At 40.2% G+C, this 27,098-nt stretch overlaps 1 protein-coding gene across 2 annotated transcripts in view; it reads right to left on the reverse strand.

Moving 5' to 3' along the window:
* The window catches only part of RASEF (RAS and EF-hand domain containing), a 95,109-nt gene that overhangs the window by 54,155 nt on the left and 13,856 nt on the right, over positions 1-27,098 (reverse strand). For both annotated transcript variants that reach the window (XM_005210318.5, NM_001105362.1), the window contains 1 exon segment: positions 23-169. In XM_005210318.5, the coding sequence (XP_005210375.2) occupies positions 23-169 (147 nt within the window).

A 27,098-nucleotide genomic window follows, 5' to 3' on the forward strand; every position in this document is an offset into this window, starting at 1 on the left:
GAGAGAGGAAAGACTTTAATACCTCTTCACTGCAATGGCGAGGTTTTCCATTTCTGTGCTCTGAAGTTTGATCTCACGGATAAAGTTCTTTATAACATGTTCATATGGTTGAATGAGTCTTGGCTCCACGAGGTTGATGTTTTGATACAAGGTACTGACTTGCTCTTTTCTGTCCAAAAAAAAATTAAATTAAAAATTAAATAAAACCAAATACAAAAATTCAAATTTCAGAATATGTCTCGGAAAGAGATATATAAGAACCAAGGAAGAAAAATGTAAAAACAAAATGACCAGAATGGAGGGAAAAGAGAAGTCAGAGATGCTAATACATTATTCTACATATTATTATTATTTTTTAACAGTGAACAGCAACTTCATTTTTCCCCAGCTTTATTATGATTGACAAATAAAAACTGTATATATTTAGGTTGTACAATATGATTATAAAAGGTGTATAATGTGTACAAAGTGGTGATTTAATATTAGAAGATGGAGGCCTTCTTCACAGGGCAGGTCTGATAGGGAAGGATATTTTTTGTCACTGCTGGCTATTTCCTTTCTTTCACACATAGATTTATAGAAAAAAATTAGGCAACCAGTTAATTACTTATAACATGTTCTACCAACCCCTATAAGATGTATTTCAGACTTTATGATCATAAAAGTACATATACCTATCATTTTATAGTCAGTTAAAAATTATTTCATTTATTATTATGTGACAATCCTCATACCTGTTATTGTTTGTAAAAGCCAAATATTTTGGGGTCATTTCAAAAGAAAAACTGGCAAGACTGGGCAGCTGACCTGCTAGGGGACAAAGGACTGAGTCAGTGAGGCTAGTGGTGTCCTTGACCCAAGTATGGGAGCTCACATGCTGAGTAATACCAAGGGAAGACCATGTGAAGACATGGTTAGATGGCCAGTGACAAGCCAAGGGGAGAGGCTCTCACCTCCAACCCTCCAATACCTTGATCTTAAACTTCTAGCCTTCAGAATTGTGAGAAAATAAATCTCTCTTGTTTAGGCCACCCAGTCAGAAATATTTGCTATCAGAAATACCTAGGCAACCATAGCAAACAGTGAAAGTTTCCAAGGTCATATACTGATTGAATGGTGGAGTTGGGATTCAAACTCAATTTGATACTACAGATCACATGGCCAACCATTACATTATATTGCTTCCTAGTGGTGTCAAACATCTGAAACTTGGCAGAAGAAATGGGATTCAAACTCATTCCAATAACTATGAAACACTGCAAAGTGTCAGGTATATATTAACCCGAAGCTTAGTTAAGCATGGCCCTGAGGTGTGTCCATGTAGCTATAAACTCTCCCAGGGTTTGCTCTTAAAAATAAACTGCTTGATGTGTGTAGAGGCCAATTATGATTCAAAAGAATGGCTCATGTGAAGTATTATTAATAAATCTGCAGGAATATGTCAATTTATTTGGTGATACGAGGTACTCATTCCTATCAGAGCTGAGTACAAACACTGCCCACAGTAGTGAGCCTTATATTAAAGGGCAGCAAAAAAAAAAAGTCTACTTTTAGATTGTCCCGTACTTTAATGGATCACTAACTTCTTTACTGACTACCAGTGGTATACAAAGCATTAAAACTTTCTTGTTAATAGGAACCTGCCTGTGAAGGATGGCCATTAAGATGGTGCTCTGTGACAACCTAGAGGGGTGGGATGGGGAAGGATGTTCAAAAGGGAGGGGACATATGTATACCTATGGCTGATTCATGTTGATGTATGGTAGAAACCATCACAATATTGTAATTATTCTCCAATTAAAAATAAAATAAAAAAAATAGTCACCAAGAGTCCTTATCTCTTGGATAACTGCACAGCAATAAAATGTTCAGAAGTAGATGTCTCATAAGATTCCCTGAATTTCTGAAAATTTCTAAAATAAGAAAGACGCATAATGTATGTACATTCTCTTGGGTCCTTTGCTGGTCCTGGTATTATACAGAATGTCAGGAATAGTTTACAGTGAAGCGTACAAATAGGTTAATTGTAGGAATGTCTGCCATTAGCAGGAAATATGTTACATGGTTAACTGTTGTATCAGGGACTAGCTGAGATCTACCCTGCTTCTTTTGTTTGTTTGTTTTGTTTTAATTAATTAATTTTAATTGGAAGCTAATTACTTTACAATACTGTAGTGGTTTTTGCCATACATTGACATGAATCAGCCATGGGTGTACATGTGTTCCCCATCCTGAACCCCCCTCCCACCTCCCTCCCCATCCCATCCCTCAGGGTCATCCCAGTGCACCAGCCCTGAGCACCCTGTCTCATGCATAGAACCTGGACTGGCAATCTATTTCAGTTCTAATGAGGTGGATGAAACTGGAGCCTATTATACAGAGTGAAGTAAGTCAGAAAGAATAACACCAATACAGTATATTAATACATATATATGGAATTTAGAAAGATGGTAACAATGACCCTGCTTCTTTTTATAGGGGAGAACTGATTCTTCAGCACCTTAGGCAGGTAGGCGGGAGCCATGTGACTAGTTGGGGCCCATGGAATGGGAACAGAAATGATGTGTTTGCCACTTCTGTGCTTGGTTGCTAAAATCCTTTGTAAGATGCTAGCTCGAAGCTAGCTGATATTCATTCTCATTATCTCTTTCTTGTATCTATTTTATTTGCACTCTCACACCCCTGCCCTCTCTCCTCCCCATCCCCACCACTATCTGTCTCCTCCTTTGTCTCTCTCCTCCTTTCCTCACCCTCGCAGCTGAAGTGAAAATCTCTAGCATGGCCAAATATGTGATGAAATGTGTTTGGATCACCTCACTGAAAGACACTGCCTGACTACATCAATCTTCCCAACATGAGAGAAAGAAGTTAGTATTTTGTAGAGCTTAAGACTTGGAAGTTCTTTGTAAAAGTCAACTTGGACTTAAAAAGTTGGCATTACACTTTCCTATTTTGTTTTTTTAATCATCATCTTCCAGATTAAATTACCTTCTTCCTTCCTTCCTTAATAGCTTCATATTAACTAAACAATAAAACTTCTATGACGAAGGTAAATCTTTACTGCCACCATCTACTCTCTTCCAAAGGAATAAAAGACTATTCTGAAGCATTTATATAGTGAAGCAGACATTTATTAAGCTCCTTGTATATGCAGTCCTGGGGTGATCTCAGCATTTACATGTACCAGTCACTTAACGTTCATGACAACACTATGAAGACGTTACCACTGGTATGCTATTCACCACAGAAGAAAGGAGGTGAGTACCATCCTGGTCTCAGAGCCAGGATTCTAATTCACCCCACCTGGCTCCAGAGTCTAGCTCTCAGGGAAAAACTATCTCTAGGCCTAGAGTAAGCACTAATGTGCTGTTCAAGGGTCCGAAGGGCATACTTCCAATAAAAAATATTGATGTACCAAGATGTTTTGAAAATTATTTTAGAGGAGGATAGGTATTACCACTATAAGGACCATCTATATTACAAAGGGACTCCTTTAAAGAATGAAGGCATGACTAAGACGAAGATGAGATAACCTTACCAATTCTTATTTACCTAAAGCTATCTGGGGAAAGCACTACTGTACACAGGGGGCACACTTCCAACTCCCGCTCCTTTTGCCCGCTTGCTTCATCTAGTCCGTATCTGTGAAACTAGAGAACCACTGGGATTATGCCAAGAGACTGGAATGAAGTGCAGTTGGAGATTTTCATACCTGATGCAAAAAACAGAACAAAAACAAAAAATACTTTATCTGAACAAAAGATGATACGTGGTCCCTTTATGTAAGACCCTGTACAGGCAGCTAAACACCTACGGATTCTTCAGTTCAGCAGGCTGGGCACCATTACTTGGTGCCAAGACAGTCTTTTGTTCTGCTGCCAAGAGGACAGGAGTCCCCAGCGTCCTCACTCCTGACGTCAAAGGTTAGACAAGCAGACCGCATGACAGTGTATACATAGCTCTTGTTTTCTCCTGGCCCTGACCCAGGGTGGTACCTCTGGGTGCTAAGAAGGGTGCCCAGTAGTGACAAGGCTCTGAACATTTTGAATTCATTAAATCCAGGGTCTCATATAAAACAACTGGGCTTGGATTCACAAACGCCGTGCAGACCTGTTACAGGTGTACTGGACAAATACTGGGTAAAAATTCAGGGTTGCACTGTATGTGTTAATTAGCCAAGATGAAAAAAGGTTTTTTTCTTCTGTTCAGAGAGAGTTACTCACTAAAAATTACCTAATTTATATGTTAAGGAAAGAGATCAAATGAAGTGAGAAAAACACGCCCTGGATTACCAACTGGTTTTAGATGTCTAAAATCCGAGCCTTTTCATCTTCTTATTCGATAAATTACAAGACTTTGTATGAAAGACAGTGCTAGAGGCAAACTGCTGATGAAAAAGTCACAACTTAAAAATGTAAAATTATCCCTGGAAAATAGACATTGTAAATTGTAAATATTTCCATTAAAGCTGAGAGGGAAATTGTCTGAATTTAGGAGAAAAAAATTGGTTATCATTAAAATGGGTAAAAAAATTTAAAGGTCACACACTTCCACAGGATTAACGTTTTACATATTTAATATTACATATTAACATAGCACATATTTGTCTATGTTTATATATTGGTAATGTAGTAGGGCCTCAGATGGTGGAGAATCTGCTTGCAATGCAGGACACCTGGGTTTGATTCCTGGCTTGGGAAGATCCCCTGGAGAAGGGCACGGCAACCCAGTCCAGTATTCTTGCCTGGAGAATCCCATGGACAGAGGAGCCTGGTGGGCTACATACAGTCCATGGGGTCCCACAGAGTTGGACAAGACTGAGCAACTAACACACAATGTAGTAAGGCCAGTATTCAGAATGCCTGGACCCCTTTAGTCTCAGGACAACCTTGGGAAATAGTCAAGTACAGGCAACACCACTCTAGGCTAAAGAACATGGTGAACCAGTAAGGTTGGTAGGAAAAGTTGGCCCTTAGATTCCACATCTTGCTGTTTTAAGCATTGAAATACAGAGCTAAACTACTTATTTAAACTATAAGTTATATATATTTAAAACTTTAAATGACTTTCTGTAGACAAAAGCAAAGAGTATTCAATGCCAATGTCTACATCATTCTACATTCAGTTCAGTTCAGTCGCTCAGTCGTGTTCGACTCTTTGTGACCCCAGGAACTGCAGCACATCAGGCCTGCCCTGTAATCATTCTACATTAGGGATGGCTGGAAGACTGATGCTATGACCCTAACATCTGGGCATGGGAAATGAAATACCCACACAATCCAAAGGGCACTATGTTAGATCCTGGAAATAAAATGCTAAGAAACAGACTGAGTACCTTCCCTTATGGGGCTCACAATGAAGATTAAGTATAAGATGCTCTGACAGCCCAGAGCAGGTGAACGAGACCAAGCCTTGGGAGATGATGACCTGAAACATGACTAGATGTGAATGAGGCAGAAGTGGGGTACAGGTAACTTCTCCCAGGAACCAATAACCATAGGCTGAGGGAGAAGCAAGGGAGGGGCCAGAAGAAGTTCCTGTAAATGGAAGAGGCTGGGGAGCTTGGAGTAGGGGAGGGGCCAGCAGCATTAGATTGGGAGAGGTATTAACAGGAGCAAGGGACTGTACAGAGACTGAAAGCATGGTAAAGATAAGACATGCAAGGGAGCAGTTATTTTGAGAGGGTGGTAAGACACTGGAAGGTTTGAAGGAAGAGATGACATGATCAAGTATACATCTTAACTATTCCCATCTTCACAGAGTTCTGGCTGAAGCAGAGAATTAAGCAAAGGATTGTGAAACAAGTTTACAGATACAAAGGTAAACCTCAGTCTACTGTAATTTAATCCAGCAATGTGGGGCTTCAGGAATTTTCATGAGCTTCTATTTTCCTTTATTATAGAACATGTAAAATTATAGACAACTAAATGGCAGAAGTGAAGAAGAACTAAAGAGCCTCTTGATGAAAGTGAAAGAGGAGAGTGAAAAAGTTGGCTTAAAGCTCAACATTCAGAAAACTAAGATCATGGCATCCGGTCCCATCACTTCATGGCAGATAGGTGGGGAAACAGTGGCTGACTTTATTTTTCTGGGCTCCAAAATCACTGCAGATGGTGACTGCAGCCATGAAATTAAAAGATGGTTACTCCTTGGAAGGGAAGTTATGACCAATCTAGACAGCATATTCAAAAGCAGAGACATTACTTTGCCAACAAAGGTTTTTCCAGTGGTCATGTATGGATGTGAGAGTTGGACTATAAATAAAGCTGAGTGCCAAAGAATTGATGCTTTTGAACTGTGTTGTTGGAGAAGACTCTTGAGAGTACCTTGGACTGCAAGGAGATCCAACCAGTCCATCCTAAGGGAGATCAGTCCTGGGTGTTCATTGGAAGGACTGATGTTGAAGCTGAAACTCCAATACTTTGGCCACCTGATGCAAAGAGCGGACTCATTGGAAAAAGACACCGATGCTGGGAAAGACTGAGGGCAGGAGGAGAAGGGGACGACAGAGGATGAGATGGTTGGATGGCATCATCGACTCAATGGACATGGGTTTGGGTGGACTCTGGGAGTTGGTGATGGACAGGGAGGCCTGGCATGTTGCGGTTCATGGGGTCGCAAAGAGTCGGACATGACTGAGCGACTGAACTGAACTGAAAATCTGATTGTGTAGACAAACACATCAATGGAACAGAAGAGACAGCCCAGAAGTAGACTCACGTAAGTACAGTCAGCTGAACTTTGACAAAGGAGCAAGGACAACACAATGAAGCAAAGATAGTTTCAACAAATCATGCTGGCACAACTGGACAGCCACATGAAAAATCATGAACCTAAATACAGATTTTATAATCTTCATAAAAACTAGCTTAAAGTGGATCACAGATCTGAATGTAAAATGCAAAGTTATCATACTCTTAGAAGAGAAGCCTAGGAGAAAATCAAAATAGGCTTGGATATAGCGATGCCATTTTAGATTAACACCAAAGGCATGATCCAAGAAAGACGTAATCAATAACCTAGCCTTCATTAAAATAAACTGCTCTGCAAAAGACAATGTCAAGAGAATGAGAGGATAAGTCAAAAGCTGGGAGAATATATTTGTAAAAGAAACATTTGATAAAGTTATCCAATATATAAAAAGAACTCTTAAACTCAGTAACAAGAAAAACGACCTGATTATAAAATTGGTCAAAGACCTTAATTGATACGTTATCAAAGAAGATATACAGATGGCTAATGAATATGAAAAAGATACTCTACATCATATGTCATCAGGGAAATACAAATGATAACAATGAACTATAACTATATACATATTACAATGGCCAAAATCCAGATCACTGACAGCACTGTTACTGAGGATGTGGAGCAACAGGAATTCTGGTTTGCTGCTACTGGGCATGCAAAATGGTATAGCCATTTTGAAGACAATTTTGCAAAATGTAATAAAACTAAATACTCTTTTACCATATGATCCAGCAATCGATTTCCTTGGTTTTTATCCAAAGGAGATGAAAACATAAGTCCACACAGATTTATTCTTACAGCAGACTTATTCATAACTGTCAAAATTTGGAAGTGACCAGGATGTCCCTTAGTAGGTGAATGAATAAACTGTGGTATGTCCAGACAATGGAATATTATTCAGCAGCCAGACAACGGAATATTTTTCAGCATTAAAAATAAATAAGCTATCAAGCCATGAAAAGATAGGGAGGAACTTTAAATATATATTACTAAATTATTGTTGTTGTTCAGTTGCTAAGTTGTGTCCAACTCTTTGTGAACCAATAGACTGTAGCATGCCAAGCTTCCCTGTCCTTCACCATCTCCTGGAGCTTGCTCAAACTCATGTCCATTGAGTCAGTGATGCCATCCAACCATCTCACCCTTGGTCGCCCCCTTCTCCTCCTACCCTTAATCTTTCCCAGCATCAGGGTCTTTTCCGATGAGTCAGCTCTTTGCATCTGGTGGCCAAAGTTCAACTACATGACGTTGTCAAAAAGGGAACATTTCGAGGCAGTAAAAGTATCAGTGGTTGTCAGTGGTTGGAAAGCAGGGAGGTAGATGAATAGGTGAAGCATAGAGGATTTTTAAGGCATTGAAGATACTTTGTATAATACCATAAAGAAGGGTACACATCATTGTACACTTGTCCAAAGACACAGAATGTACAACAGCGAGATTGAACCCTAATCTAAAATAAGGAACTGGGTGATGATGTATAAATATAGGTTCATCAACTACAACAACTGTACCAATCTGGTGGGAGTTGTTGCTAATGAGGGAGGCTGTGTACGTGTGGGAGCAGTGCGGTATATGGGAGATCTCTGTATCTTCCTCTTAATTTTGCTGTGAACTTAAAACTGCTCTAAAATATAGACTTTTTAAAAATCTGATAGTTATTTTTCTCTGCGAGTAATAATAATAAATATATTCCTATTCAGGTAACACCAGCAGATGTTTTTAGTTGCCTTGAACAAACCAGACTGTCATATGTCAATTGAGGGGACATACAAGTTAAATGAAAATGAATGATTTCAAAATGTATTTTCATTACATAGTACACATACTTTCAGAATAAGCCCAACTAAGTGGAAAATAAATTCCAGCAGCCAAACTCCAGCAGTGCTGCTAGAACAGGGCAGCATTAGTTCCCGGCATTAATTTAAGGCTTGCTTTCCAGACAGGATATGCCTCTGCCTGCTAACAGCCTAGCGCCGGCTGCCTGTAACTGGAAGTGATTCGAGTCCCTGTTCTCACAATAGGTTTGGATCTTCATTAACTCAGTTACAGAACTGTGACTGGCTCTCCCTTCTAGAGAAAACAAACAATGGTCTATTCCACCTGGTGCTGCTCCCCCCAGACTGGGAAAGACATCCAGCAGTGGCCTGGGCTTTTTCCAGTTGTTTTGATGCTGCAGAGTCAGAGGATGACCTGGTCCAGGTATTCAACCACTGTTGAATCCCTCAGTTCCCCCAGCCCGAATACACCTCCTGTAGGTAAAATTCCTCCTGGGTTCATGCCACCCTCAAAATATCTTACTTGCCTAAGTACTTACAGGCAGTGAAAGGTCCCTGGAGGAGGGCACGGCAACCCACTCCAGTATTCTTACCTGGAGAATCCCATGGACAGAGGAGCCTTGCAGGCTACAGTCCATGGGGTTCACACAGAGTTGGACACGACTGAAGCGATTGAGCATGCACACAAAAGTACTTATTTGGGTAACAATTCCTCGTAAAGGCTTAAAATGGAAACTTCTGGAAGAACAGCCTGTTAACGAGATGTATTAAAAGTCTAGAAATATTTCAAATTGAAAATTGCTTTCTATGTAAAATCACTGAGATTTAGTTTCAATGGGAGTTTGCCAATGGAGGGAGGAAGACAGAGCCAGCAAGAGGCACTGTGCTGAAGGTTTAGAGATGGCCCACATCTAACAGCTGAGGGCTTCTGAAGTCAGGAAGGAATAGCGCATGGGGTATGCCTGACAGCCTGGCTAAATTCAAATGCTTCCTCAGCACGTCCTGGCTTGACCCAGGGCAAAACACTTAATCTCTTGAGCTCCAGTGTCCTCAGGTACAATGTGGGTATAGTACTGGAATCTACCACGAAAATGAGGATTAACTGTACTGAAGTACACTCAACAGCACAAGGCACGCTGTAGGTAATTGGTAAATGTTAGCCATTGTTATAATCTGTTATACTTTTTGACTCTTCTACTCAAATGAGTTAGACAGAAGTAGGTGGTAATTTCCTGTCTGCTTCTATCAATACATTGTGTTTTGGAAAAAGGCTGAAAGGAAGAAAGTTGTGTGGTGTGGAAGCCCCTTGGACAGAAATGTTGTCTTCTGGGACCAGTGCAAAGGAAACTGACAAATGAGAGTTGGGTCACACTTGAGGTCAGTCTGCAAAGCGTATATAGTCCAGGGGTCAGTACAGATATAAAATATTACCATCTTTGCTGTTACTACTTAACTCTGCTATTGTAGCATGAAAGCAGCCATAAACAACAATCAATGAATGAGCTTGGTTGTGTGCTGATAAAACTTTATTTATACTAACAGGCAAAGGGCCAAATGGGCCTTACTTTGATTCCTTTTATAGTCTATTAGCATAAGGCCCTGAGCACAGGAATGGGGATGGGGCAATGCCCAGGAAAATAAGCCTTTGCTCACATCTTGATCCTCGGTCCATACCACATTTTTTCATTTATGGACATCACATTATCAATGTGCTTATATATGCAGACAGTAAACAGGGCTTCCTTTGTAGCTGAGTTGGTAAAGAATCTGCCTGCAGTGCAGGAGACCCGGGTTGGATTCCCGGGTTGGGAAGATCCCCTGGAGAAGGAAATGGCGACCCGCTCCAGTATCTTTGCCTGGAAAAATCTCATGGACAGAGGAGCCTGGTGGGCTGCAGTCCATGGGATAGCAAAAAGTCAGGCACGACTGAGTGACTAACACTTAAACAGGCATATGTGGGAATATGCACCTTTTAATTTCAGAATTCTTAACTTATAATGCACATCCATTCTCTCAATATTTCTCTTCTATCAATTTACCTCAAGTCAAGTAAAATGTAGGCATAATCTAGTAATGTTAGTGCAATTAGGTGTATTATAGTTATTTTTCACTGAAAATGTCTATTTTGGCAAGAAAGAGAGGGATTGGGAAAAAACTAAAGAGTGTTATGTCAGTTTCTATGCTAAATTTTCCCTTCAGATGACATCTATCACTTCTCAAGTTTGCCAGAAACAATTTCAGTTTAAGCCTGTTGTCCTGTATTCAGTCCACTTTAGTATTTATCATTTCGCCTTTTCGGTAATCAAAAAGTTACATTAGCAGTAACTGTTATTATACCGTACATTAAAGTTATTAACAGCTGTGTTAAAATAAGCCAAGATGAGTTGGTGGATGTGCGCTTTACACCTTTGCCGTTCAGCTGGTAGTGAGACATCCATGCAGTTGGAAACATTCTCATTAATGTGCAGCTAAATCAGAAGACAATCAGTGATAACTCATCTCTCCTCTCCTGACTCTCTCCAGACACAAGATAACTACGATTTTCCTTTCAGGAGTGGGGAAACAGGAATACTCACTGATAAAACAAATTAAGCATAGGCAAGAGAAGCTGGAGACAGATCACTCCTACTGGTCTCAATGCTGATGAGAATGATGGAGAGGGTTACCCTGCAGGCCACCGGGAGAACCTGCCCGTTGTGCTGCTACCTGCAGATGCACAGTGCTGCAGGGCAGCCTTTCAGCCAAACTGACAGGAAATTAGGAAATTACAGGCACAGTGTATGTGAAATGGGTAGAGAAAACAGAGGGTGGAGAGTCCTGCTACAGAGCAACAGACAGTAACTAGAGCGTCCTTGCTATTGTGATTTAACCATTTTTAGTATGGCTTAATTGTATCAGTAATGCTTTTTATATTTGGAAATAAATCCTTTTAGAAGCAATGTCTTCACAAAACAAAAGTGCATGCCTAATGCACCAAATTTCCTGTCTTTAATAAAGATGGTGATAAATGTATAATTCGCTTGAAATATTTAACTATGACAACTAAGTATAATGTGGTGCCCTGGATGGAATGGGAGAAGGCAATGGCACCCCACTCCAGTACTGTTGCCCGGAAAATCCCATGGATGGGGAGGAGCCTGGTAGGCTGAAGTCCATGGGGTTGCTAAGAGTCAGACATGACTAAGTGACTTCACTTTCACTTTCCACTTTCATGCATTGGAGAAGGAAATGGCAACCCACTCCAGTGTTCTTGCCTGGAGAATCCCATGGATGGAGAAGCTTGGTAGGCTGCAGTCCATGGGGTCACACAGAGTCGGACACGACTGAAGGGACTTAGCAGCTGGATGGAATGATGGAACTAAAAAAGGACACCAGGGAAAAACTGAGGAAATCTGAATAAAGTATGGACTTTATTTGCTAATGATGTGTCAATATCATTTCAATGACTTTAACAAATGTACTACACCAATGTAAGATGTTAACAATGGGGGAACATGGCTACAGGTTATATACGAACTCTCTGTACTGTCTACACAATTTTTCTGCAAATCTGAAAAGATTCTTATAAGCATCTTTAAGATTCTATAAGCTTAAAAAAAATGGAGAAGGAAATGGCAACCCACTCCAGTATTCTTGCTTGGAGAATCCCGGGGACAGGGGAGCCTGGTGGGCTGCCATCTATGGGGTCACACAGTTGGAGATGACTGAAGCGACTTAGCAGTAGCAGCAGCAGCAGCAGCAGCAGCAGCAAGCTTAAAAATAAGCTTATAGGGGCTTCCCTGATGGCGCAGTGGTAAAGAATCCACTTGCCAATGGAAGAGATGCAGGTTTCATCCCTGATTTGGTTTTTTTGTTTGTTTGTTTTTGTTTTTTTGTTTGTTTTTTTTTTCATCCCTGATTTGGGAAGATCCCACATGCCACAGGACAACTAAGCCTGTGGGCCATAAGTACTGAGCCTGCACAGTGCAACTACTGAAGCCTGAGCACCCTAGAGCCTGTGCTCTACAAGAGAAGCCAGCACAATGAGACGTCTACACAACGCAGCTAGAGGGGAGCCCTCGCTTGCCTCAACGAGAGAAAAGCCTGTGCAATAACAAAGACCCAGCACAACCAAAACTAAATAAATAAAATAGAAAAAAAAAAGCTTATAAAAAAGTCTGTCAACATTTATTTTCCATATGAACCAGATGACACAAATCAATCTGAAGAAGCATCAACATCAACATCTTTTAAATTTACACCTTGTATCAAAATAAAATGAATTTGAAAAGGCCTATAATTTTGAAGCATCTACGTATGGGAAAACATTCAAGGGTTTTCAATGGAGACAACTTACTTGATAAGTCTTATCTCATAAAAGCTAAGAAACTTGTCAAGATATTTGTCAAAGAAAGTACTTTGAAGGGAGGCAAAAACATAGAATTTGTGACAATCAAGGGCTGAAATATTTACAAAAGTCAATATTTATACATGTCAATATCAAAAGAAAAATAGAATTGAGAATATCTTCCATTTTGTAGAATTTGCTCTAAGCTTATCACATAATTTGCTCTTAAAGTGCTCTTCAGTCCTTGTACAGAGAATAATTTTCTTAATTAAAATATTATGACCTACAGAGAAGAGTCAATTGCTGATTCCAACAATTTCAAGTTTAATAATCATAATATATAACTCTAAAAAAGATTATAAGCAATTTTATGGGGGAAAAAGCATGATAGGGTCACATTGAAAAATATTTATATTCTTCAGAAAAGTATTAGAGGTACACATGAAAAAGTAACTGATTAAAACACTTAACCTGTTTTCCAAAACTAACTATTCTGCTTATGTAATTTTAAAATATTCATGGAATTAACAAAAGATTTTCTTTGTGCTAATACACCTAAAATTTTTATGTTTAGAAATAACTATTTTTTATTTATTAAAAAACTTTTTATATAGAAATCTTTTAAAGGACAACATATATAATAAAAATAATTTGTCAGACAATAATATAATATTTAGATAATATTAGATAATTTTAAGTATATTAGTCCTTCTCATTTTATTCATAGGAAAATTCTGGTTTGGAAACTCATTCTATGGCCACTCTACTTGCCTATCTCATCTACTTCAACTTTCCCATTTTCTAAACACTCTTAGGTGCTCACACTCCCAAGTATTTTGCACCATGCCCAACACACAATACATAAATTTTCAACAAAGGCAACAAATGTATTATCTTAGTTGATTTCACATTATCCCATCCCTTAACATTTTTTTTTCAATTTTTGAGACTGAAAAGAGTTGGGAAACAGCTTTATCTTTTAATATTACTCTATGACCAAAACCCAAACTTTTTGCATTTCCTACCTAGAAACCAAACCCTGCTTATCAGTCAAGGCTCTCCCAAAAGTCACCGCTTCCATGAAGCATGCCCTGACTGATTCAACCACAAGAAAATTCTTCCCCTGCCACATTTTATCTGAAACTCTATGTACTGAGTTTTTTGTGGATGTCTTATATCTTTCCATACCTCTTGAAGCACTCAGAGATCTGACCAGCAACAGATCCTGCATGAATGAGTGAATGAGGCTGGAACCTGGGGAAGGAGGACACAGTGGGAGGTGAAATGAAGAAGGTAGAGCTTTGTTTGGATCTGAGGCAGGTGAAGGACTCTGTCTTACGGAGGGCAAAGAAGACAAGTGGTGAGGAGGGATCGGAGGGGACTTCAGGGCACAGGATCAGGAAGGAGACACACTGGTGAATTTGATTGCCAAGCTGAAACAGGTCAATCCCCTTCTGAACACAGTGAGAAAGGAGAGATTCTAGAAAACACACCAGACTGCATCTGAAATCTACAGGCAAGAGATTTCAAAATCTACACTCCTCTTCAACCTGCTGGCCGCCTTTTGCCTTGATTTGATTTTCACCTTTTTCTTTTCACGTGGTTTCCAGCAGGGGAAGTGTCCAATATTTGCTATGTAACATTTACTAAGAAAGCTGAAGAGAGTCAGAAATGGTCAACTGGAGAAACTGTCCTGGGAGGATTTCTAGTATTTCTGATACACAGAGGCCCTTTCATTTCCCTCCACCTTGGACTTGCGTTTCTGTGGGTTGAGGATGCTGAAATCAGAACTCTAAGCTGAGTGGGCTACAACAATGCTGTGAATTCCAAATACATTTCAAGAAATTAAACTAGGATGCATCTTAAACAAAGTAATATTTATACTTAAGTTTATAAATACTATTACATATATATGTGAATTTCAAAAACATGAATTAAATCACATGATTTAATGAAGATCAACATGGACTTAAAATATTGTATTACATAGATAACTCATCACGTTTCTATAGAAGATAAGGATTGGCTTGTCTTTCTAAAATCTCCCAAACTTCTTAACATACTCCAGAATCATGAGTTCCAAGAAAGAACTCATTTTCTCTCCTAAAATTAGCATATTCTGGGATATAAGTGTATTCTATCTGTTACCTCAGCAGTAAATTTATTTCTTGAATTCGTACTTTAACATACATTGAATACCTACTACTAACTACTGAATGACTAGCATTTCACTCTAAATTATTATTGATATTATAGAACTGTTAGGTGCATAAGCTATAGTCACATTTTCTTCAACAGTTAAATCTCGACCTTAAGCTTGAGTATACATCATACTGGCAAGAAGATCTGTTGGAGATTACACACGACTTGCTCTGGACTTCTTTAAAGTTTTTCTCACAGGTTGTAAGAATCTGCTCTGAAAATCATGTAATTAAATGAGAATTTCTTTTCTATTAACATGGCATCTTTGAACTATCTTGAAACTATTTGTAAACATTAAGTATTTTTTTTAGTTATTGTATAAAAATAACACAGAAGAATTTTTAATCAACTTTTAGAATCATTGCCTTTACCTACCTACCTTGCAAGATAAACCAATAATGGTCTTTCAGTCTCTCTGTGCAGAGGTGGACCAAGAAATATTAAACTGAAACAAAATTAGTTGTAGAGATTTTCTTACAAATCTTCTTGAACACACTTCCCCTTTAAAATAAAATGTTGTTGGGACTTCCCTGGTGGTCCAGTGGTTAAGACTCCCTCTTTCAATGCAGGGGGTAGAGGTTCAATCCCTGGTTGGCGAGCTAAGATCTCACATGCCTTGCAGCCAAAAATCCAAAACATAAAACAGAAGTAATGCAACAAATTCAACAGACTCTAAAAATTGTCCACATTAAAAAACCTTAACATAAAATGCTGACATCTTCAATTTCAACATTCCAACAGTTAAAACCCTTTGAGAGGTTCTTGGTCTCATTCAACAATGCCTGGGGTGTATTCTCCACAAGGTGGAAGTTTCCTGAGATAAGAGGAGGAACTTTGCCCTTCATTCCTTCCCTAGCAAACTGCAGGAAAGTTTAATTACTTTTCATTTGGTTTTCTGAAGAACTATAGGGTGATTTTCTGAAATGTGATTTAAAAAAATGGTAGCCAAAAATCCTGTTGAAGTGTGACTTTCTTACACTATACCAGGATCGGTTGTGCTGAAAAGAGTCTACTTTTGTGCTCCCAGAGCCACAACCCATGAAAAAAGCAAATGATCAGCAGATTCTCAAATCCTATCTCCTGATGGAATCTAACCTCAACCACTCAGGAGAGCCATGCAAAGAAAAACCAGTCTTAACTGAGTCATCATCTTAATTCACTGGTTCATTAGATCATGAAAAAGCAATTTCAGTCAGCTGTGCATTTACATTTATTTCAGTTTACATTTTTCACACCAAACTTTTATCCTTCCCTGTTTTCCAGGTCTTGTTCCTGAGGTATGAGCTACCCTCTCTCAACAAGGTGGGCAACATCCCTTCTCAGCAGTACAAATAGCCTAATAGCTACAAAACAAAATGGAAATAAATGCTGAATGACTGCTTTAAATACAAGTGATACTGTATTTAGTATCACTAAATACAGTAGGAGCTGTAAAAAGGTTATTGCGATAATCCACAAGTGGCCAAGAGGAACCCACACAGCAGTAGTATCTGTTTACCTCCATGTATAGTTTTTGTAGCATTTCCCCAACACTCAAAAAAAAAAAAAAAAAAAAAAACACATTAAAAATAATTTGAATAACAAACCTTCGGGCTAGGGGCCCAAGATCCAGGTGCAAGCTCACATCTTTTCAGACTCCTGTGGATTCATCTCAGCTCTCACATGTATTCATAATAATATAAATGCACGTTTTGTGCTTACTTTTCTAGATGGTATAACTTCTACAAAGACAATTTAGAATTGCAGTGTCTACCTTGGGGAACTTTCAGAATGAATACAAGGGGGCAAGGAGTTAAAATATAAATAAAAATGGAAGAGGAACAACACTACAAATAATAATAATTTTAAACAAGGGCAGCATTCCAGCTATCTGAAACTCAGGTACCTGGCACCATAAAGAATTCAAAAGAAGACTGAAAATCAAGAAACTGTGAACAGCAGCCTATGAGCCACTTCGCCTTGGCACAGGAATAACCTGCATTCAAAAGGGGGTTTTAAAACACAATTCTAGTATATCTGATCATTTTGCTTTACTGCATCTTCAGCATACTAAGGTGCCCAGGAAGGACGGAAGGAAGGAGGGACTGACAATAGTAAGTGCACAGAAAATGCACACAGGAACTCAAAGAGCCAAGCTGGACTGCCATCCCCACAAACGCTGGGGACACGCTACACCAAAGTCCAGGATGAAACTTGACTCCATAACGATGACCCTGAGTTAGCAAGGAAAGCTGAAGTTATTTTGTAAACAGTTATTGAAAGCAAGGCATTGGGTGGGGTTTCCCTGGTGATCCAGTGGTGAAGAATCCTCAAGGGACACCGGCTTGATCCCTGGTCTGGGAAAATCCCACTTGCCACGGAGCAACTCAACTCATGCACCACAGCTACTCAGCCTGTTGCTCTAGAGCCCAGGAGCCGCAACTACAGAGCCCACGTGCCCTAGAGCCTGTGCTCCACAAGAGAAGCCACCGCACCACAACTGCGGAGTAGACCCCACTCTCTGCTACTAGAGAAGGCCCGCATGCCGTAGCGAAGACTCACCACAGCCAAAAATTAAAAAATAAATCTTTTTAAAAAAGGAAAACAGAAAGCAAGGCACTGTGTGAGCCCATGTGCTGACCAAAAGATGTGTGCCAGATGGCCCATTGCAGCATGATATGTAATAGCCACAAAGTAGAAATGACTCAAATGGCCACGCACTGTGAAGTGGATAAATAAGTTGTATCTTCACACAATGAATACTCTACAGCAGTGGGAATGACAGAGCTACAAGCACAATGTTGAGTGTGAGAAGCCAGACCATGTAAAAGGAAAAACACATAGGAGATCAGGCCTGGAGGTCAGGGAGGGACTGTAGTGATTGGAAGGGAGCACAGAGGCTTCTAGGTAACATGCTGTTTCTTTTTTAAGTTCTTTTTAAACATTATTATTAATTTTTAATTGGAGTATAATTGCACTACAACGGTGTGTTATTTTCTGGAGGGAGGGGATGTATGTATACATAAAACTGATGCACGCTGTTGTTACAATATGCTGTTTCTTGATCTGGATGCTGTCAATGTGGAGTCAGCAAGCTGTACACCAAGCTCCATGCACTTTTCTGTAGGTTTATTTGTCTCTGAAGAACACATTGCCAAAATAATACACAACAGACTTGATGGAAGTATAAATTTCTTACCTTCATGGGGAATTCAATCACCAACATGTCACAATTCAGATTTCAAGTTCAGAGGCAACCCAAGGCAAAAATTTTGAAGCAGGTGATGTTTATCTTTTCTACCTCAGTTCCACATTCTCTTTCTGGGGCTTTTCTATGTTGTTGTTGTTGTTTTTCATCATTTTTACTTTTCTGGGGTCGTGCTGGGTTTTCACTGCTGCACACAGGCTTCCTCAAGTTGCAGAGAGCGGGTGCCACTCTCTAGTTGTGACGCATGGGTTTCTCATTGTAGTGGCTTCTGTTGTTGTGGAGCACAGGCTCTAGGGCACGCAGGTTTCAGGAGTTGCATCTAACGGACACTAAAGCACAGGCTCAGTAGTTGTGGCACATGGGCTTAGTTGCCCCATGGCATCTGGGATCCTCCCAGACAAGGTATCAAACTGATGTCCCCTGTATTGAAAGTGGATTCTTAATCACTGGATCACCAGGGAAGCCCCTTTAGCTTTTTAACAGGAATTCTCGACCACATCCCACACACTAACTTCTCATTTCTTTATCAGAGTTTAAGACATACAAATCACCCAGGGACCTTGTTAAAGCACAGATGCTTCAGTAAGTCTGTGGTGGGGCCTAGTGTCTGCATTGCTAGAGAAGCTCCCAGGGGTGGCCAGTGCCCCTGGTCTGAGGCCTCAAGCTGCACAGAAAAGACGTGATTTAAAAACCAGTGTCTGCCGAGCTCCTGGGAGCGGAATGCCTGGTCCTGGGCATCTGAGCATGGAGCTCATCGCTTTCTTATGGCTGAATTTTAGGACCTAGATCCGGTGGAACATTCTGGGCTTCCCTATGCCTCTTGGCTTGCACCCCTGTTATTAAGCTACCAACTCAGAGTCAAGAACTGGTAGCTGGGGACAGTAAAGTAAGAACTGTTCCTACCCTATGGAGTTTTGTACTGTTTCTCATTCAAACATCATCTTTGGACTTCTGAGTACAGTGCTTTTCCCACAGCTTGTGCAGAAGGGAGGGAGGAGGGGAGGGAATAAAGGAGGGGAGCAGGCAGTTCATTTGCCTGAGGAAGTGTAGCAATGGTAAGTGCTGGTGTGACTTGCTAGATGACTGAGGCTGCTTAAATTCAAGATGTGTCTTCCATGAGGGGCTCAGTGTGGTTACGGACATTTTAATGAGTGAGATTGGAGGGTGAGCATGGAGGGGTAGACACCAGGGTGAATAAGCCCTCTTCTCCCAGGGGGTCATCTCGGAGCCATGAACACAAGGAGGCAAAGCCTTTCCTTGGCAGATAGAAGAATGTTAATAAATTTTAAAGCTGCCCCAGAAAATTGGAAGTGTTTAGGCATTTGGAAACAGTACAAGGGGAATATAATGTATGTGGGATTTTTTTTCAGAAATAAACAAATATTTTAAAATTTTCTAGTGCACATTTTATAAGTTGGAAGCAATAAAAAATGCTCTCTGATCTCTCCAGAGGTGATTCCCATAAAACAGGGAATCCCATAAACAGAGTATCTGGAGAAGTTTTTTTTAGCAGCTGTGATGGTTAATTTTATGTGGCAACTTGGCTAGGCTGCAGTGCTTAAATACCTGGTTATACATGTCTGGATGTTGCTATGAAGGTCCTTTTTAAATTAAATTGATTTTTAATTGAAGGATAATTGCTTCATGAAGGTGTTTTGTACATGAGACTAACATTTCAATCTGTTAAGACTCTGAGTACAGCAGATTACCCTCCAGAATGTGGGCAGGCTTCATCTAAAGAGTTGAAGACCTTTAAATGAAGACTGAGTACCCCCAAGGATGAGGTGATTCTGCCAGCCCACTGCCTTGGGGCTCAAACTGTTGTATCACATCCTCTCTAGGTCTCCAGTCTTCTGGTCTACCTTGCAGATTATAGACCTGCCAGCCTCCACAATGGTATGAGCCAATTCCTCAAAATAAATCCAACCCTGCCCCTCTTGCTCCTTCCACACTCCCCATACTGTTTCCTAGCCACTACATCTTATTGGCTCTATTCCTTTGGTGAAGCCTACTAACACAGTGGCTTATATCACTGTACTTTCACTGGGGTTAATCACATAAACAAATGCACCAGCTTTGCAGTGAATATATGTTAGCACTGCTTAAAACAGTTGAATCAACATTGGATTCAATAAGAACTGAATTATTATTCAGTTGTGGAATAAGAACCTTAATTTTAAATATTACTCAACAGAATAGGTCACTTTTTAATGGTCCAAATGCTCACCTACAACATAATATTATAATAATTCTCATCAGGGTTCATTAGGATTGTAACAGCTTATCTAACAGATCTGTGGACTTTTGTGGACGGATTTCTATTCGCCTGAAGACAGCTTATTCACTGTAATCTTTCAGCAGACAGGCAATGCATTATCCTTTTTAGTTCAGTTCAGTTGCTCAGTTGTATCCTTTTAGACCAATGTAAAACCTCTGGACTCATGCACACAGAATCAATCTAACCCTCATTTTTGGCTTGGTGCCTTGCTTTAGTCTCCCATGAATTTGTATTCATGACTAGGACTGCTCAGACACAGTGCGTGTTCCTAGAGCATCAATTAGCTTTCCCCTACATTAGTAGGTGAATGATTAAAAGACGCTTACTCCTTGGAAGGAAAGTTATGACCAACCTAGATAGCATATTAAAAAGCAGAGACATTACTTTGCCAACAAAGGTTCGTCTAGTCAAGGCTATGGTTTTTCCTGTGGTCATGTATGGATGTGAGAGTTGGACTGTGAAGAAGGCTGAGCACGGAAGAATTGATGCTTTTGAACTGTGGTGTTGGAGAAGACTCTTGAGAGTCCCTTGGACTGCAAGGAGATCCAACCAGTCCATTCTGAAGGAGATCAGCCCTGGGATTTCTTTGGAAGGAATGATGCTAAAGCTGAAACTCCAGTACTTTGGCCACCTCATGCGAAGAGTTGACTCATTGGAAAAGACTCTGATGCTGGGAGGGATTGGGGGCAGGAGGAGAAGGGGACGACAGAGGATGAGATGGCTGGATGGCATCACTGACTCGATGGACGTGAGTCTCAGTGAACTCCGGGAGCTGGTGATGGACAGGGAGGCCTGGCATGCTGCAATTCATGGGGTCGCAAAGAGTCGGACACGACTGAGCGACTGATCTGATCTGATCTGATGCAGAACTGGAAGTTGCATTTCCCAGCATGTCAATGCTCTGCGCCCAGGTAACAGCCACCCAATGCAAGCCCATTACTGCAGCTGAAGGCAGCTGGCTGCAAGTGGACATGGTGCTAGACACAATGCCCACTCCCTGGGCTCTTCTTGGCACAAACTATCCACATGCTTTGTCTTTGTGCATTTTGTCTTGTCCCCGTAACTCAGCAACCACAACTCATATACCTCCATCCATGAAGCTACCTTCACCTTAAAAAATAGGCTGCAAAATGCTATACTTTCATTGTTTATAACAGTAACAGTTTTTCTGTACTGATATTCTGGACTGTTGCATGTTTCTATTAGGCATCTAATGTGACTTTTTAAAAATTTTGCTATTATTTTTTTTTAGTTTTATGGATGCAAATCTGTATAGATACAGAGAGATTGGCCCCATCCCTGTTTTCTCCCTCATACATCCTTTGTGTTCTTGCAGAACATCAGGTTCTTCTGAAATACAGATACTGTGTTAGAGCAGAAACGTGTGACCATACTTCATTCATTAACATCCCCAACCTAACTATATCTGCCAGACTGAATTACATGCCATGCCAACAGACTGTCAAGGAGGAAAAGAAAACATATTTGGATCATAAACATGAACACTAGTTTATGGCGAGTCCATTACAAACATGGCATACAAATGTCTTAAAACATAGATTTTCTTTTTTTTTTTTTGTCTTTAGATATTTATATTGTCAAGTCTGAGAGGATATCCAGGAATCTGTAGTTTTTTTTTTTAATTAATTAATTTATTTTAATTGGAGGCTAATTACTTTACAATATTGTGGTGATTTTTGCCATACATTGACATGAATCAGCCTCAGATGTACATGTGTCCCCCATCCTGAACCCCTCTCCCACCTCCTTCCCCATCCTATCCTTCTGGGCCATCCCAGTGCACCGGCTTTGAGTGCCCTGTTTCATGCATCGAATTTGGACTGGTCATCTATTTCACATATGATAACATACATGTTTCAATGCAATTCTATCAAATCATCCCACCCTCCCCTTCCCTCACAGAGTCCAAAACTCTGTTCTTTATACCTGGGTCTCTTTTGCTGTCTCGCATATAGGGTTGTTGTTACCATCTTTCTAAATTCCATATATATGCATTAATATACTGTATTGGTGTTTTTCTTTCTGACTTACTTCACTCTGTATAATAGGATCCAGTTTCATCTACTTCATTAGAACTGATTCAAATGCATTCTTTTTAATATCTGAGTAATATTCCATTGTGTATATGTACCACAGCTTTCTTATCTATTTGTCTGCTGATGGACAGTAGGTTGCTTCCATGTCCTAGCTATTGTAAACAGTACTGAGACGAACACTGGGGTACATGTGTCTCTTTCAATTTTGGTTTCCTTGGTGTGTATACCCAGCAGTGGGATTGCTGCATCATAAAAACATGGATTTTCTAAGCAAATGTTGGTTGACTCCTCAAGAATTCTTCCACCTCAGCCAGGGCAGACTGTCACTCTGTTCTACAGGAGCAAGAATTATGAGGTCGCACCTGGAGATAAAACTGCAGCCATCATGCCCAAGAAGATGGGCAACAGGCCAGCACCTGCCACAACCTCCCACCACTCCTCCATGTGGGGACCAGGCAGTCACAGGAGGCTTACAGCAGGTGAGACTTCCACCACTGCATCTGGATTCAGAATAAAGAACTGATTTGTGCTTGTTTGTTTTCAAACCAGACATTAAAACAAAACAAAACAAAACACTCTAGGTCAGAGGTACCATTGTAACAAAGTGGCCACTTGAGCATGCTCCATAATTGTAATGCTCACTAGGGGGTATCATGGCTGAACATGCCCATAAAATGTCCCCCAAAACTAAAACTGAAGAGAGTGGTTGTTTTCAGTATGTGTGGTGGGAAGGAGCACCCAGAATGTGTCATTATCACAAATATTTCTGCTCGGTTACCTAAACATGACAGGTGTGAGTACATTTAAGGGACAACCCTTGAGGGAGCCTATATTCGGGACTGATCCAAGTAGATATGAGACATAGAGCCTTTGTAGCTATCCAGATCTTTTACCTCTGTAAAAAAAAGAAGTTTTACACTCTACATGTTTGCTTTTCTTGTGGTTAAGAAGCATATAACATAAATCTACGTCCTTCACAAACTTTGAGGTGTACAGTGTTGTTGCCTACATGCCTATTTTCACGCAGAGCCTTTTCCACGTTGAACGACTGAAGTTCCATAACCCACTGAACAGCAGCTCTTCATTTCCTAATCCCTGGGCCCCTGGCAATCACCATTCGACTTTCTAAAAGTTGTCTACTTTAGACACTTCATATAAGTGGAACTGTACATTATTTGTCCTTCTGTGACTGGCTTACTTCACTCAGCATAATGTGCTCAGGTCCATCTGGGTTGTCACATACTGCAGAAATTCCTTCTTTTTGTATAGCTGAGTAATATTCCATTGAAGTATATAGCACATTTTCTTTATTCATTCATCTGTCAATGGGCATGTGAGCTGTTTGCACCTGCTGGCTATTGTTACTAATGCTGCAATGATCACAGGAGTGCGGATATCTCTTCAAGATCCTGATTTCAATTTTTTTGGATATACACGCAGAAATGAGATTGCTGGATCATATGGAAGTTCCATTTGTACTTTTCTGAGTAACCTTCATACCATTTTCCATAGTGGCTGCACCAATTTACATTCCCACCAACAATATACAAGGGTTGCGATTTCTCTATATTCTCAGTAGTACTTATAATTGTTTTTTTGATAACAGCCAATAAGTGGCAATTTCCATTGCAATTAAAAAAAACTTATTTATTTTTAATTGATGGGTAATTGCTTTACAGCACTGTGTTGGTTTATACCAAACATCAACATGATCTATTGCAGTTTTGATCTGCATTTCTCTGATGATTAGTGATGAGCATCTTTTCATCCTCACAAAAATCTTTTTTGACTGCAGGACAAAATATTCCAATAATGAAAGGATATACCATTATGTTACCAGAACATATAACCTCTTATCACTAAATTCCCTTATTTTTATTCCATGCCAATTGATTTTTTTCCATGTCTTAAATCCGTGACAAATACGTTCAGTTTCAAATGACGAGAAGGAAAGACATCAGGGTAAAAGGTGTTTTGGACATCTCGGTGCTTTCAGAGCTCAGCCCTCCTCCCCCAGGGACGCACTTACCAGAGCAGCATAACCGGGAGATAGAAAATACTGTACAGTAACATCTGATGGGCTTGAACTTGGTAACTTGGGAAAGTACAAGAACATGCAAGAGCAAAAAAGAGAGTCAAGACAGACTACCTTTGGGTCAAAATACTATCCCACAAACTTGGACGGGGCAGAAGCAGCATGGTTAAGGTTCTAAGCTACAGTGCCATGGAACCACATGTTCACATCAACACGACCTTCAAAGCAAAGATCACATCTGACACTTGAACTTATCACTGCACGTTCTCAGGCAGGAAACAGGGGCTGCAAACTGGGAAAAGTATCTTTCCCACTTTTGTGCTCTGTCCTTCACAGAGAACACAAAACTGGAAATTCCTACATAAAATCTGGATACCTTACCATCCTTTCTAAGTTGGCATCAGTGACAACACCAGGCCTACCTCCTGCATGGCAGCACGTGTGTCTATACTAGTAGATGATGCAGAGGTGGGTACTGGGCCCCAACTCCATTCCACCGGGTCAACGTTAGCTGCCTAATCCCGGAGGCCTCGGTGTCTGTGAGCTCCCAGTCCATTACATTAGTCACAGTCCACAGGGGGACTGAGGGGATAATCTGATCAGAGCCTAGAGTGTCTCTTGTTGGAACTGTAACACTAACATGCAAGATAACTGCTCTACTAAAGAGAAGAATAAACTCCCTGAATTTAGTTCATCTGCTTGTTTCCTGACTCCCACTGACAGCTGGACCCAGACTTTGTGATTTTCCCTCCTCATTATCTTCCCTGGTGCCACCACCTCTGGAGAGAGAGCAAATGGCCAAGAAACTTTGATTTTTTGACTGGATATAATTTTAAAGCACCCAGTTTCTAGTGCAGTCCCAGGCACACATAGATTACAAAAGTATTTTAAATGAAACAGTGAATGAATGACATAGGAAAAAGGCAAGAAGAGTTTCTTCTTTGGGCAAATAACAAAAATGGTCCTTAAGACTGAGAGCAATTTAAGTTGAACTTCTTCCACAATATTGATATTATGCCTTCAATTTATTATTTTTTAAATTAATTAATTAATTTTAATTGGAGGCTAATTACTTTACAACACTGTAGTGGTTTTTGCCATACATTGACATGAATCAGCCATGGGTGTACATGTGTTCCCCATCCTGAACCCCCCTCCCAACTCCCTCCCCATCCCATCCCTCAGGGTCATCCCAGTGCACCAGCCCTGAGCACCCTGTCTCATGCATCGAACCTGACCTGGCAATCTGTTTCATATATGATAATATACATGTTTCAGTGCTATTCTCTCAAATCATCCCACCCTCACCTTCTCCCACAGAGTCCAAAAGTCTGTTCTATACATCTGTGTCTCTTTTGCTGTCTCGCATATAGTGTCATCGTTGCCATCTTTCTAAATTCCATATATATGTGTTAGTATACTGTATTGGTGTTTTTCTTTCTGGCTTACTTCACTCTGTATAATAGGTTCCAGTTTCATCCACCTTATTAGAACTGATTCAAATGCATTCTGTCTAATGGCTGAGTAATATTCCGTTGTGTATAGGTACCACAGCTTTCTTATCCATTCATCTGCTGATGGACATCTAGGTTGCTTCCATGTCCTGGCTAGTGTAAACAGTGCTGCAATGAACACTGGGGTACACATGTCTCTTTCAATTCTGGTTTCCTCAGTGTGTATGCCCAGCAGTGGGGTTGCTGGTTCATATTATATCTTCAATTTAAATGACAGACAAGATTGATATGCAATGAAAACCAGGGAAGCTAATGTTTTCCATCTTATATAGTTCTTAAGGATTTCAAGTCCTTTTGAAACAGTATTTCTCCCACTTGATAAACATGTAGTCCTTACTAAAGAAAAGGTGACATAAACATTATTTATATCATGTTACTTAACTATGAACAAACATAAACCAGATATAAACTCCTTATACTTACAGCTCCCAAGCATTTATGTGACCAACACATGTTTGGAGAATCAAGGGAGTGAGAATGAGAAACATTTATTTAATCCGACAAGGGACACTCCGCTACTGAAACTACAGCCCCAAAGCCAATAGCACCATGGTCCTTGGAAGCCTGTGTGCTGCACTCTCCAGCCACACTCACAGGATCAAAACCCTGTTCCCCAATCACTTTTCAACTGAGAACGCAGACAACCCAACACTCTGTGTTGCTGGTCACTTTCAATTTACATGGACATGTCTCTACACTAGGGCCACAGCTGTGCCTTCCTCACCAGCCCATGACAAGAACAGCGTGCTGTGGACGCCACACAACCTTAAACACCACACAGGCAGGTTCTCAGTCAGTCAAATCTGTCACGGCACAGTCATCTAGGTGATCCCAAATCTGCTCAAATTAATTTGTTTTATATTATCAGATAATGATAACATAAAATGAAAACAAAACTGTTTAGTCTTCTAAGATTCCCAAGCACACATGTAAAGACCCAAAGGGCCCCCAATTTGAGGAACTATTTTGCCAT

The sequence above is a fragment of the Bos taurus genome, chromosome 8 (assembly GCF_002263795.3).
Source record: "Bos taurus isolate L1 Dominette 01449 registration number 42190680 breed Hereford chromosome 8, ARS-UCD2.0, whole genome shotgun sequence".
Lineage (NCBI taxonomy): Eukaryota > Metazoa > Chordata > Mammalia > Artiodactyla > Bovidae > Bos > Bos taurus.